The sequence below is a fragment of the Takifugu rubripes genome, chromosome 8 (genome assembly GCF_901000725.2).
Source record: "Takifugu rubripes chromosome 8, fTakRub1.2, whole genome shotgun sequence".
Lineage (NCBI taxonomy): Eukaryota > Metazoa > Chordata > Actinopteri > Tetraodontiformes > Tetraodontidae > Takifugu > Takifugu rubripes.
This window is the reverse complement of record NC_042292.1, coordinates 3,387,560-3,399,823: the sequence shown is the minus strand read 5'-3', so window position 1 is coordinate 3,399,823 and position 12,264 is coordinate 3,387,560. Positions and strand designations below refer to the sequence as shown.

Sequence of the window (12,264 nt, the reverse complement as noted above, 5' to 3'; positions counted from 1 at the left end):
AAAATTTCAACATTCTGAGTCCAGGCAGAGAATTTCTGGTTCTTTTTTTTTTTTTTTTTTTTTTTAATCAATCAGAAGATCTGGCAAAACCCTTGCTTTGCTTCTCTGACTTGCATGCTCAATTTTAATTCGCACCTACCGCTTTGGCCTCTAGGTGGAGGCAAAAGCGATTTTACTCATTTATTCTCAACAATAAGGGTCCATTAAATGTCTGTGTATGCTAATTTAATGTTTTTCTCCTACTGCTTCCATAGAAAGAAAGAAACTTTACTTTACTCTAATATCACATTTATAGGTCAGTACATGCACACAGATAAAGAGAGATGCGCGTAAACACACGATGCACGTAAACACACACACACACACACACACACACACACACACACACACACTGAATCCAATCCAATGTCTCTCTCCCTAGTGGAACTCTCAAGTTCCACTGCTGTGTTATGTTTCTATTTATAGCTCCAGTCACTGTCCCAGCTGGATCTCAAATGCCTGCTGCCTGATTCTGTTTTGTTTCTCCCTGTATGCAGGAGGATGGGGAAGAAGAGATGGCTGGTAAGAGCTTCTCTGCTTTAATTAGGCCAGGGAATCATTTGATGACAGTTAGAAGTTGGTCATTGGTCCAATTTTCATGCCAACCAGATGTTGGAATTGCAGCATGACCATTAGACCAGCATCGCCGTTCCTCCGATGGAATCTTTCAAATGTTGAGTGGACTGACTTCTTAAACGATTGTATTGAGGGTATTGAGGAAGCTCTTAAAGTTTACAGACCATTTTCTACTATGTGTTGTTTTATCAAACACTACCAACACAAACAAAACCCAAATCCAAACTTTATAGGAACTTTTTAAGTTGGAGATGGGGAGACTTTTGATGGGTTTTTTTGACGCGCTCTTCTGCCCCCTCCTGGCGACTAGCGAAATATCGCCATCCTGTCAATCAGTTACCAGACAATTACGCGCTCCAACGGTAAAAACATCAAAATCTGCCGTTAAACACACCCGTGTGCTACCCTCAAGAGTGGATCCTGTCAATTCTGTGGTTCTGTTCGCTAATATTTACAAATGAGAGTAAATAATCCATTCATTTCTGCCACAATAAAAAAAGCACAGACAGAATTGAGCATTGCAAGTGAGTGATGATAGCTTTCTTATCATCAGGCATGTAAAAATATCCATATTACTTTATTATTACAATACTTAACTAGGCAATTGAGATTGTAAGAAAATAAGATACGTCAATGATTCTTGAAGACCAAGAATACCAAGAATATTCCAGTTTTCATCATGTTTCTATTTCTAATCATCAAATATGGTGGTCCAGGTATGCTTACAAGACTGGGAATTTAGAATACACATGTAAACACAAATAAAAGAAAGCATACTGTATATAAAAGCATTAAAGATGACTAATTTCACTGCTGAGGGCACCACAGACATGACTTCCTGCATCGATCCTGAGCTGGAGATGAAAACAAGCAAGGATTTTTTCAGTCAGTAAAGGTGACAAAAGGTTGGATGTGTCTGTAAAAAAAAACAGGCTGGGTCAGGAAGACAAAGGAAGTTTGGGGGTAGAGTGTCAGTCAGCTTCAGCAGGAGCCCTGGGGCCTCACCAAGATGCTGACCTGGAATTCCAAATAAATAATTCCACAAACCTCAAGACGCTCATTCACTTGCACACACACACACACACACACACACACACACACACAAACACAAAATGGGGTTTATGTCCAAAGCTGTGGCTTATTTAATATGGGTTCACAAGAATTTGAAGGTATATTTGACCAGTGTGATCACTCGGAAAAAACCGCCTCCACGTGCAAAAGTCTCCTCACTCACTGCCAGGTATTAATTCTCAAAGCTTAGTACTCATAGTGGCCTAAATCCTGCATGTGTGAGCAGGAACACTCAGTTAATCCTCACTAAATACAGCACAAAACAAATTGATTTAGTAATAAAAGGGAGGTGTGACACGGGGGTCAACCTGAGCTGCTTCTAATGTGACCAATTACAGCTGCGCCTGAGCTATATTTATTAACAAAAGTGGAGCTTGCACACATGCATTTGGAAGCAACTTGCCCGCGAGGCACGAGAGAAAGATGACCTCCGCTGAAGTCCAGGGCTTGATCAAAATAAAACTAAAAATGAAATTGGTTTTTATTCCTTTGGGCTCATATTTTAGCAGTGAAACAGGATATGAACGCTCGGTGTCCTCTCTGTGTTCCCAATAAAGATGCACGCAGAGACTTTGTGGAAGAAAATTGAGAAAAAGTGAAAAGGATTAGGGACCAAATGCAGAAATGCTGAAGTCCAACTGTAAAAGAAACACTCTTTCTGTCACTGGCCTGTGAATGAGGAGCAAGCCACGTCAAATGTCCCAAGCTGGGATTCAAACCCAGAACCAGCTTGCTTCTCCATTTGTTATCTTGCGTATTTGGCTGGGAGGGTTACCTCAAATGACTTGATGCAATTTTAAAATAAATAGTTTGGAGAATGGGCAAAAAGCAAAAGAAGCATTTGAAGAATTATAATTAAAGGGATTCTGGAACAATGGACAAAGGTTTTGTTCTCTGTGGGTCCAATTGAGAGTGTGCCCTGGTGTTATTCACCTTCTGGCCGGGTTGAATGAACGAATCCAGAGCTAGTAAGTAAGCTAACATTCGAAATGCTAAAAAACACTTTCACCATTATCCATTTCTTGAAATATGGACCCACAGTATCAGAATAACTCCAAAAATTATGGCATCACTGCTCCAAAGTGGGCACATTTGAGATGTGGGTAAAGTTTGAGTGAGTGTCACAGCAGAACTTCGAGAGATTTAGAAGGCAACATAAATGTGCTAAATGAGTAAAATGTAAAGTTGAAGCTCAACGCCCTCCGGCACATTTGTAAGGAGATCCATGTTTTCCCTCTGTCCACTGGCAAACCACATTAGAGGGCCCGCTAGGCAACACACAGGTCACTCAAGTGCACATAAATACTCAGAGGGACGTATATTCTGCCATCCAGAATGGGAAAACGGTGTAACTGGATCATCCACCTTCTGCCTCTGGATCCTCTCCTCCGCATGGTACCTCTGCATGCAAAATGGTGTTTTCTCACTGGCGCTGAGGTTTAATCTGCACCAGACACACAGAAAGAGAGACAAAGAGAGAGAGAGAGACAGAGAGAGAGAGAGAGGTCCTGGCGGGGGAAATTAATGTTTGCTTCTCAGCCGTCTCCATTTCCAACTGCTCTCTTTTCCTCCACTGTGAGGAAAAGGTCCTGAAAAGCTTTGGGAACACGTTCTCCTGTTTTGTTGCATCCTATGGTCCTTTCTCAGCGGAGACGTCACGTTTCTGTCAATAATCGAGACTGGATCCAAAAATGCATTCTGCATAGACTACCGTATTTTCACGACTATAAGGTGCGCCTTATAATATGGAGCGCCTTGTGTGTGGACTGAGTTCCAAAATCTGCTGTGCACCTTTGGTGGATGCGCTACGGTAAACGCTCCGCCAATTGATTAGCGGCACACCTACGCGTAAGGACCCCCTAAAATGGCGCCGGTCAAGCGAGACGCATATGAATGAGGCTTACTTTAAACTGCAGGCCATCGAATATGCGGCTGAAAATGGCAATCGAGCAATCTTAGTGTTTTCGCTTTATGAGGCGGCGGCATCTCTCCATACGCGTGAGGACAACTGTTGCGCAGCGGCTGCCCGCGGATTACCAGGAGAGGGCGGCCATCTTCCCTAACCCTAACCAGGAGAGGGCGGCCATCTTCCCTAACCCTAACCAGGAGAGGGTGGCCATCTTCCCTAACCCTAACCAGGAGAGGGTGGCCATCTTCCCTAACCCTAACCAGGAGAGGGTGGCCATCTTCCCTAACCCTAACCCTAACCAGGAGAGGGCAGCCATCTTCCCTAACCCTAACCCTAACCCTAACCAGGAGAGGGCGGCCATCTTCCCTAACCCTAACCCTAACCAGGAGAGGGCGGCCATCTTCCCTAACCCTAACCCTAACCAGGAGAGGGCGGCCATCTTCCCTAACCCTAACCAGGAGAGGGTGGCCATCTTCCCTAACCCTAACCCTAACCCTAACCCTAACCAGGAGAGGGCAGCCATCTTCCCTAACCCTAACCAGGAGAGGGCAGCCATCTTCCCTAACCCTAACCAGGAGAGGGCGGCCATCTTCCCTAACCCTAACCAGGAGAGGGTGGCCATCTTCCCTAACCCTAACCCTAACCAGGAGAGGGCGGCCATCTTCCCTAACCCTAACCTTAACCAGGAGAGGGTGGCCATCTTCCCTAACCCTAACCAGGAGAGGGCGGCCATCTTCCGCACCTACTGTGGCGACAAGATAACCGCGCCCAGCCACATCTATGAGGCAGCGGCGGGCGAGTTATGCCACCATATGCAGGTGGATTGTAGACGCATGGGCTATGATACCATCTTCATGTATTGGAAGAGCTCTCACAAAATCATCGCTGAACCACAACCGGTCGGTGAGTCCGATTCAGATGATTAAGAAGAGGAATTCGGGATGTTGAACATTGAAATAGCGCAGCTGTTTAATTCAGATACAGAAGATGAAAACTTTGATGGTTTTGTGGCGGAAAAATGAATATTTTGTTCAATAAATGTGTCGAAACTCACTGTTTTACTTCCGTTGTCATTTTTTACTGTATGTTTCAGCATGCGCCTAATAATACGGTGCACCTTATGTATGTTTTAAATACAGAAATAGCACCCATAACTGAGACTGCGCCTTTTAATACAGTGCACTTTATGGTCGTGAAAATATGGTATGGTATGGCTGGATCCCTCTCAGATCATCTCACCGGATCAAACATTGATCCCAGATTTCCAATGAAGCAATGAGCTTCCAACAGCATTAGCATAATGACTATAAGCGTCCATGAATGGGAAAATGTGTGCAATCACGAAACAGGGATTAATACAATGACACGCGGGTAATCTGATAGAGTAGTAAACGGGCTAATTGCACACTGAGAGAGGTTTGTGATATAAAATGGCTGTCGATAAGCCCCAGTTAATAGAATTCCCCCAAGCAACACTGGGCCAGGGATCTCACTAAATGGTGGGCACGTGCTTCTTTGAGTTGACGTCAGTAGCTCACTTGTTTATCTGTGTCTTATAAGATTCACCCGAATGTTTAAGTTCTATGACGTGATTCTTCCTTTGGGTTTTGAATGGCAAAAAGTTTTTTTTTTATTATACTAAAGGGAACCCATTTAGTATGTTTTAACTCTAAAAGAACTAAAGCTGTCAAATATAAAGAAGATAAATGAAATGTTGGTCAAAATTTGCTGCTTCTGTAAGATCCACCCTGAACTGAGTGACGTTTGGTTCTCATTCAGCCGCGTTCCATCCAACTCCAGGTGGCCTTTCTGTGCACGCTAACAACCGGGCCCACTGAGCTTAATGAGGGCTGTAATCAAACTACAGCTTCTCCCTGGAGGGGAGCGGTGCACGGCTCACGTACACCATAACAAAGGCTGTTTAGCAACAAGAAACAACAGGTTCAGAGGTATTTGTTAAAGGGATTCTGTTCAGTTGGATCCAGACGTCACATCAAGGACACCCTCAATAAAACAGCTGTATTTGCTCCTTTATGATATTTTATTATAACGATCAGGACAAGACCATAGTTTCAATTATTACAACTGTCCCCTAATTGGATAAAATGAGGTGACAATTGCAATGTAAATAATTCAGGATCATTTGACTTTTGATTTCCGTTCAGCGGCTGCACTTTCTCCAGTTTCTACCATGACTAGACCTCTTTTGCAGTTTGAGTTTCTCCAGTTTTCATAGCAACCTATGATGGAATAATGTCTCCATTGCAGCAATGTCTCCATTGCTAAAACCCTCTTGAGCCAAGATCAAATCCCCTGAAACGCTTTTTTTTTTTTTCAAACTTGAATGACTTTTTTGACTCAGAGTTCCTGTTTTTTTGCCGAGCACTTTTATTCATGCATTCCACGGACATCAAGCCGTCCTGGCCTCGTCCTGCCAACTCAGGCCTCCTCACTTTGACGGAACTTAGGGAGGAAATTGGGGAGGAGAGCGAAATGTTGCATAGCCTCGCTCTTTCCAAGACAATCTCCAAGACTTAAACGCCCTCCTGCTATTGTGATTGATTTCAGGTCCATTAAATTCAAAAGAGAGTTTCTCAATGATCTAAAACTCAAGTAGAGTAGAGAGCACTGTTAAAACACAGGACTAAACTAATTTCATAGCTGGGAGAGCTTGGAAGAGCCTCTTTTAGGATAGTTTGCTTCATTTGGTTGATTACCGTAGTTAGTTGGCATCAAATCCAAACCGAATCCAAACAAATGCAAACTGAAGCAGCCTCTCTGTAACAACATATAATCATGGAAAGGGGTGTAAGTTTTAAGCTGAACTCTCCTCTTAAAAATCCAATTGACCAATTAACTAGGGAAAAGATCACATCTGCCCCTGGTGGGTGAGGCTGGATTAGCAGTCTCTCCGTTGTCATACTGTTGCTGTAAACACCTCAATTTGGACCACAGCCGGAAATAAATTTATGCATTGTTTTTCTTTAAAACTGCTCCTGGAGGCCGACAGTGATGCAAGCAAGTGGCCTGTCTTATGTGATTGGAGGCATGTGCATGAGGGCCAAGGAAGATGTCAGATACACCGTTTCTCCAGGTTGGAGAAAAAAAAACATTTTAAAGGAGCTGAAAACACATCTTCCCCTTTTTAAATAGATATTTCACAGCCCTATGTGTACGTGTGTGTGAACATGTGAGTGTGTGTGAGTGTGTGTGGGCGGGGGGGGTATCAAAATATTTCAAAGTAATGTTATGCAGGAAATTCCCAACCATGGCCAACAAACCGTCTTGAATGGATTTAAGCTCTTAGTCAGGTTCTTGTTTAATTGCGAAGCTGGAGGAGTTGGAAATGTTACCTTTAAAGGAAGCAGAGATCAGACCAGGTTCTTTCACAAATAGGAATTCCGTAATGTTTGCTTCCTATTGTGCGCAATAAAGTGGGCGCAAAAGCATTTTTGAGATTTTTGGGTGGAACAGGAGTGGGCAGTCTATATCACTGCTGCATGACTTAAGGATTCTGGTGTGGAAGAGAAGCGAACACTTTTTTCTTGCCTCGATTAAACCCGTGAAATAATAGGGGGTAAAATTGCTGCATTTTCGGTTCGGTTTGCTCGATCATTCAAGAGAAATCCAGGGCAAACTCTGTGCACGTTACCAGCTGTTTTGTTGTCGGGTGTGGTGGCAGCGAGCCAAGCTAGTTTGGTATGTTCCCTTCTGGTTACCCGTCTTTTGTCGCTAATAACAGGGTTTTCACTTAAACTCTGGTAAATTCATTTTTGATTCTCAAAATCACCTTATTGCGCGATGTTAATGCACCACATGTAACCTTAGAAAGTGTAAGCATGACAAATACATTTAAAAAAAAACATCATTACTGTTGATTTTACTAGCTAAAATTAGATTTTCAGTGAATACAAATGATAAATTATATTTGTATTCTCATCTGATTATTTAACATGCAGACAATATTGTGCATCTGTGATAGAAATGAAAATAAATGTGCCCAATTTACTTTTGCAAATATACTTCTGGAGTCCTCAAGTGTTTGGGTTGTATTAGCAGGCTAATATTTTCTCATTTGAAAAAAAAAAGGGTACTGTGATCAAATAATGACAGGATTATCAATCAAATATCACTCAAGTCCCTGTTTTCAATGCTCTGGGGGATGAGGAATGTGCCAAACTGTGCGATAGAAGCTGAGGTCTGACCTGTGAGTGGTCCATCAACATTGCTATATGGAGCCATGGGGCTAGCATAGCCAAGAAAACAAATTCAGAGGTCCTAAGAAAACAAATGACAGTGTTTCTTTAGTTCATCTCTGAACTCTAAGTAGTCTGATGTAGGTCTGTCTCACCAATGACAAATAAATACGAAACAACACGGATGGTTCAAAAGAATTTCAGGAATGCTAACACCTAAACACCTAAGTCACTGCTCACATGACGCTTCAATAAACACTCAGCTTCTGTTTTTACGTCTTGACTTTGAGGGAGTCCATCCATCCGTCCATACATCCCGCTGCTCAAACCACAGTTCCATTACAAAGTAAGCAGAAAAATTAGCTTTGCTTTGTGAAAACACACTAAAATCACCACCTACTGTATCATCATCAAAGCCATCGATGGCTTATGAATGATCAAAACCAGTCCTTTAGCTTTATTAGCTTAAGCTTTCTCTAGCTAATCAAGAATTCTATTTTTAAACCTTGACAATTTGAGTTAGCAATAAATGTTTCTGCACCCCCAAAAACCGGCGGGAATAAATGAGCAGATTCCTCTCTGAGCCTCTGTGCGTCCAGTCCATTATCCTACTTAAACTCCAAAACTCCAGCCAGTCACCATCGCCTTGAAGAAACCACTCGAGTTATTTTGCAAGAGCGTGTGTTGATATGCTTCTTGAGAACCCATCAGTCCAAAAAAAGAGTCTCTTCCCATCACTGCCAGCGCGGGTGTAACAACATTTTGCATCATTGCTCTTCCGCTATTGAGGTGGCCGATATCCCTGTGGGAGCAACTTTTAGGCCTTTATTGCTCCATCTCCTGCTCTCTGCCCTATCTGCACCCTAAAAGGCATCAGCACAGGCCCACACACGTGAAGGCAACACTCTGAGCTTCAGCTAAATACTTTTAGAGTCAACAGTGAATATCTTTTTCACGCAAGCCGCAATTTTCCATTATTTTTCCCTCCCAAACTGGAACCAGTTACTCTAAATGGTCATGCTCAGACTTACGGCGTTGGGGCCAAGTGGGATAGCCGGGCCCCGCACAGCTTGTTAAAATCATCCAGTCTGTGGCTTCTGAATACTATAAATCTGAAAACAAACAGATGTTATCTTGAAATATGGAACACAGTTTATTGTTTCTTAGTAATGGAGATGAGGTAATAATCATGAGCAGTGCTGGATGTGCAACCACAGCTCTGCAGCCAACAGAGAATCTCGTCGTTGGGTTTGATGGCAGTGGAAAAATGCAATATAACACACCTTGCTTGGGTGTTTCAAAAAGGCAAAACACCCAAACAAGCTTAACGGACCCGCCAAGATATAGAACTGCCCTTAGGACCTTTTAAAATTCACTGAGCAATCTTCCGATCTCGAGATAATGATCATCCACAAGTCTGGAAGTCCCTCTTCCACTGGTCTCAAAAGAAAGGTAAATGACTGAAATTAGCTTTTATATCGGCATTTCTTGCCCTAGTTTAGTGAATACGCTGTGATAGATGATCCAAGTGGTGAGGATCTTCAGCAATCATGAGAAATTCTTGGCCCTCTGCTCGATGATAAATGGGGTCAGAGTCAGATGATAAAACTGATCCCTCTAACGCTGTTCAAGCAAAGTGAATCAGAGCATTGTGGCTAAAGAAAAGGACCATTTAAAGGGTTCATCTCAAAGCTAGTGATTTTTTACAGACTTGTGAACTTGGAGGGACAGACATCCAAGTATGTGCTTTCAGCCATACTGTCGCTGGCTGAGGAGAAATGCATTGTGGCATAACTAGCTGTCACAAGTCCACACGAGGTTTTCTGCATAATTTTTAAAATGGGCGGAGCAGATACGCATCTGAGGAACTTGGAAGGTACTCAGTAGTTAGAGTACTTAGAACTGGAGCAGTACTCGGGTGGCAACAAATGATTTTTCACAAATAGCAGAGAACACAAGTATGGAAAATAACACCGTTCCTCAATACTCGGTAGCATGCAGGAACGATCTTGTGAACTTCGAGAGTACGTACTTGAGCATTCATACTTTGAAGTTTTGAAGTACAAACTTTTTGCTATTGCTGCTGCTAAGGTGAAGTGCATTTTGGGATACCTAGCTGCCCCAAGTGTACAGAAGTCACGTCTGACACACAATTGATGAAATGGGCAGGGCAAGTACACTTCTGGGAAACTTGGAGCGTACCTGGTAGGTAGAATGTAGAATTAGGACCGTGCTTACGTAGCAATCAATGGTGTTTCACGAGCGCGCAGGGTAGTACATGTGACTAGAGAAACACCTTTTAGCTGCAGGTTTTCATTCTGGCAGCATTAATATCAAAGAATATAGAATAAAAACAATTCAATGAAATGATTTAAAATCCCTTTAGATGCACTAATACAACTTTTACAACACTAATCTGAATGTATACAAAGACTTTTAATTGCAATCTTAACTTAGCAAAAGTACTTACCTACTCAGCAAAATAAGAGACTTATGACCAAAAGACTGTTCGTGTTTATTCAGACGAATATATTGACAGGATCAATAAGAGCAGCTAGCCTATGCATGCTATAGCTAGGCTTGACACTAATGCATAACCTGGCCTACTTTACATAGAGCTGTCCAACAAATACAGTAAACTGCATGATGTGTATTGTGGCTTATATAAATCAAACAAATGTTCTTTTTACCCCCAGAGTTTTCATCTGAAATATTTAAATAATTATTCACTACATTCCATACGTCAAGCTAATGGTGTGTGAAGGTTCCTGGCAACACAGCCAGGCTTTTGGCTCCATATTTTTGCAAACACTCAAGGGCACAGTAACGTCACAGTGCAGTGTGGACCAACAACTCCAAACCGAAGGCTCCGTGTTATTCTCGGCGTGCCGAGAGTCCATGTGGTGGGAAAGAGCCTGACAAGCATGGACTCATCAACATCTCGGACAGGAAGAGAGGGAGGAGAATGTGGATGCGTGTGTGCGAGCATGCTGCAAGAACTTGAAACGAGTGTAGCTGGAGCCGTGCAGCGGAATCGGAAAAAAGGGGGAGAGCTTATCAAGGGTTGTGCGATTTGACCCTTGCAGTCGTGAGAACTGAGTCCCTTAAGAACCCCGCAGCACACACTCATGCAGTGTAGCATAAATATAAGCCCAGGCATAGAAAAAGACAGTAACTTAACAAAGGAAGCAGGTGGATTTGTGCCAAAAATGTAGTTTATAAACCCCCCAACCCCCCTGCTGGAAATAAGTCGCTCAAGTATGTTTTGTTAAGGATTTTATATGCCATTCCTTCACCTATTCACACTCAATTTGAAGCCCATATGAAGACAAAGGCTTAAGCAAACCGCCATGAAACAATAGAAAGAAAAAGGGGGATTTAGTGAGGAATCAGGGTACTTCATCGCATGGGTTATTGGAATTATTTAATCCTCTGAAGCCTTTCTTGAAATTAACCAGTGGGACTTTTGGTGGGACTGAAGGGAAAAAAGTATCCAGGTGAAAGGTTCAGGTGATCAACCCCTTGTTGGGTCCCCTTATACCCATGGGCAACCTATCTGCTGCAGTTGTGGAGTACTGGTTTGATTCTTGGGTTTCTGGACGGTTCCCAAGTGGAGGTCAGTGCTGGGTCAGCACTCCCTCCTCCTAAATCATCCACTGCACTATTCCAACACATACACTATCTGTCTTGATTTCCCACAACTTTACCACAAACTATTATTAAAGGAAAGGGAGATTTCACAATCTTGACTGTCTAACCTGGAATCCAACAGCTGGATGGAGTTAAATGGCACCTCAACTCAGTTGTGCATGCATTGAATGGCGTACCTCGAATTTCCACACAACGTAGGCGTGAAAGCTGGCCGGCTGTGCTTTCTTCTGCAGCCATCTCCGCGGGGAGAACAGTGTCCCTGGCGGCGCTGCGCCCGGTGCCCGCAACAGAAAGGGTAAATCCGCAGCTGTATTCCTTTTGGCAAGTTTCACCGTGTCATAGTCAAAGTGGAAGTTAGACGATGGAGACACATCCAAAGGTAAGGAAGGAGATGATAGGGAAGGAGTTATGGGCTCCTTAATGAGCGGAATCCGGGCGCGTAACGCTGGCATCACAGCCCAGCGCTCCGGAGACGCACCTGCGTCCCCAGGTGCCGCCGCCGGTCCGGGACATGTAGTGCTCGCTCCAACTGTGTCGGTGTCACAGTGTCTAATTATGGCAGGATCCAGGCTCCGGGTTTGGCGTAGCCTCCGTTTTGTTATGGCTTTAGACGCGGGAGAGGAGCAGGAAAAGACGCTGTTGAGGAGTCCTTGAGCGGCAGACATTATGTTGGGTCTCACATCAGCGCTTCTCTGCGCGTCACTCTAAAAGTATCCTTATCTTCTCTCCATGAACTCTAAGGTGATAGTTCGAGCCAAAGAAGAGCTGGAATGTTTGCTGCTGAGGCAAAGCTGGCACAGGCGAAAGTCTTCTCTTCTTCTT

At 43.4% G+C, this 12,264-nt stretch overlaps 1 protein-coding gene across 1 annotated transcript in view; it reads right to left on the bottom strand.

The window, feature by feature from the left end:
* LOC101068827 (rho GTPase-activating protein 6) overlaps positions 1–12,264 on the bottom strand; it is a 58,771-nt gene extending 46,507 nt beyond the window's left edge. The window contains exon 1 of the mRNA XM_003966451.3: positions 11,619–12,264. Within this exon, the coding sequence (XP_003966500.2) occupies positions 11,619–12,107 (489 nt within the window). The 5' untranslated portion in view covers positions 12,108–12,264. The remainder of the gene's footprint in view (positions 1–11,618) is intronic.